A 2,500-nucleotide genomic window follows, 5' to 3' on the forward strand; every position below is an offset into this window, starting at 1 on the left:
ATGATGACATCTCTGTTGTAAATGTCGTGACCATAATCTTTTCTAACACTATAAATAAAACAGTTGCATATCAAGTCATCTATAGGTATCACAGTATTACTAAGAAGGAACACAATCAGAAAAAAGGGACAAGAGAAAGAATCAGTATCTAAGATTGTATTCTGTTGTCATTTTTCCTTGTTTTCCAGGAGAAATCCATCTTGCCCTTAAAACCATCCTTGGAAAGTGACAATATATTTAATTGCCTGTATATATCATCTAGCAGTTTGACTTGAACCAAGAGCTTTTAAGTACATGTGAAATGACATCCTCCTTATGCAAGCCACTTGGAAATCTGACCCAGGTAATGGATTACAACCAACAACATTTGGAAATCATGAGGGACAAAAAATGACCAAAGAAACAATTGGATAGTTTCACACAACACAAATCCATAGGGCAGCTCCACTGCTCATAGCTGTGAGATTCAGGAAGGCTTTTGAAGTACTGGCAATGCTGATTATACAGGGAAAGGAGAAAATAAGCATAGACTGGCTTGTCTGGCTTCCGTATGCACAGTCCTGCTGTAGACTTTGACAATCTGTCTTCTTGCCAAAGCTTGATTTTCCCATGAAGATCAGGAAGATATCAAAGACCAGTAATGAGAAACCACACCGCAATAACAACTTTCATCCTGCTGGGACTGACAGATGACCCACAACTGCAGGTGCTGCTTTTTCTCTTTTTACTTCTCACCTATGTGTTGAGTGTAGCAGGGAACCTGACTATCATCACCCTCACCTTGGTGGACCCCCACCTTCAAACGCCCATGTACTTTTTCCTCCGAAATTTTTCCTTCTTAGAAGTCTCATTTACCACTGTATGTATTCCTAGATTCCTTTACAGTCTAATGACTGGGGACAATATCATTACCTACAACGCTTGTGCCAGTCAAATATTCTTTGTCATTCTCTTTGGAGCCACAGAATTCTTTCTCCTGGCAGCAATGTCATATGACCGCTATGTGGCCATCTGCAGACCCCTGCAGTACATGAGTGTCATGAGCTCCAGGATGTGTACCTTATTAGTCCTCTCCTGTTGGGTAGCTGGTTTAATGATCATCATCCCGCCCCTGAGCCTGGGTCTCCAGCTTGAGTTCTGTGACTCCAACACCATTGATCATTTCAGCTGTGATGCAAGTCCCCTCCTAAAGATCTCATGCTCAGACACTTGGCTAATAGAACAAATGGTTATTTTCATGGCTGTATTTGCACTCATGACCACCCTACTCTGTGTGGTCCTGTCCTACACATACATCCTCAGGACAATTCTGAGATTCCCCTCTGTCCAGCAAAGGAAGAAGGCCTTCTCCACCTGCTCGTCCCACATGATTGTGGTTTCCATCACCTACGGCAGCTGCATCTTCATCTACATCAAGCCCTCTGCTAAGGAAGAGGTGGCCATCAACAAGGGAGTGTCGGTTCTCACAACTTCTGTTGCACCCTTGTTGAACCCCTTCATTTACACCTTGAGGAATAAGCAAGTGAAGCGAGCTTTCAATCACTCTGTGAAGAAGATTGCACTTCTCTCCAAGAAGCGGAAGGTCTGATAGATCAAAATAAAATGAAAACACTTGACCAACGATCTTATTGCACCTTCTAGCTTACTTCATTGCTTGCCGCCTACAATTCTTTTCAATCTCACCTTTATAAAACTCCTTATTCTTTTTAACAGAACTGATAGATAGTGTTTTCCCTCACTGTGAGACTGAAAAATGTATTTCTAAGAAATTAAAGTTTTCTCTGCTTCTGAGTTAATCTTGTCCTCATTGTTCTGAAGAAGGAAATAAAGTGCTTTTATAAAAAGTATATGAATGATCTGTGTATTAAATTTTATGGTAATGGTACTAATTTCATCCTCCAATATAAAGTTATCAGAATTAATATCATAATAATAATCATAGCAAAAATGGAGAAAAATGGAACATAAGGATTAAAAATAAATTGTGAAGCCAGTGCTGCGGCTCAATAGGCTAATCCTCTGCCTGCGGCACCGGCACACCGGGTTCTTGTCCCGGTTGGGGCGCCGGATTCTGTTCCGGTTGCCCCTCTTCCAGGCCAGCTCTCTGCTGTGGCCCGGGAGTACAGTGGAGGATGGCCCAAGTGCTTGGGCCCTGCACCCCATGGGAGACCAGGATAAGCATCTAGCTCCTGCCTTCGGATCAGCGCGGTGCACTGGCTGCAGTGCGCTGGACGTGGCGACCATTGGAGGGTGAACCAACTGCAAAGGAAGACCTTTCTCTCTCTCTCTCTCTCTCTCTCTCTCTCTCTCACTATCCACTCTACCTGTCAATAAATAAATAAATAAATAAATAAATAAAGGGTTTGGGGCTGCAATACAGTGGGTTAAGTCAGAACAGAGTGTTCGGGGTGGACTTCCACCACAACCTCTGATCCGGCTGCCTGATAATGTGTTTGTGGGGCAGCAGATGATGGCTGAAGGGCTTGGGTCCTGCCACCCA

General features: G+C 43.4%; 1 protein-coding gene across 1 annotated transcript; it reads left to right on the forward strand.

Annotated features, from left to right (window-relative positions):
* The first annotated feature begins 640 nt into the window (after window positions 1-640).
* On the forward strand, window positions 641-1,588 carry LOC100358083 (olfactory receptor 6C2). Its single transcript, XM_008256708.1, has one exon. The coding sequence runs from the start codon at window positions 641-643 to the stop codon at window positions 1,586-1,588; it is 948 nt and encodes a 315-aa protein (XP_008254930.1).
* Window positions 1,589-2,500: the final 912 nt, after the last annotated feature.

This window comes from Oryctolagus cuniculus, chromosome 11, assembly GCF_964237555.1.
Source record: "Oryctolagus cuniculus chromosome 11, mOryCun1.1, whole genome shotgun sequence".
Classification (NCBI taxonomy): domain Eukaryota; kingdom Metazoa; phylum Chordata; class Mammalia; order Lagomorpha; family Leporidae; genus Oryctolagus; species Oryctolagus cuniculus.

Excerpts from the sequence above, each read along its gene's own strand:
- LOC100358083 (XM_008256708.1), top strand. The coding sequence starts at position 641 with ATGAGAAACCACACCGCAATAACAACTTTCATCCTGCTGGGACTGACA.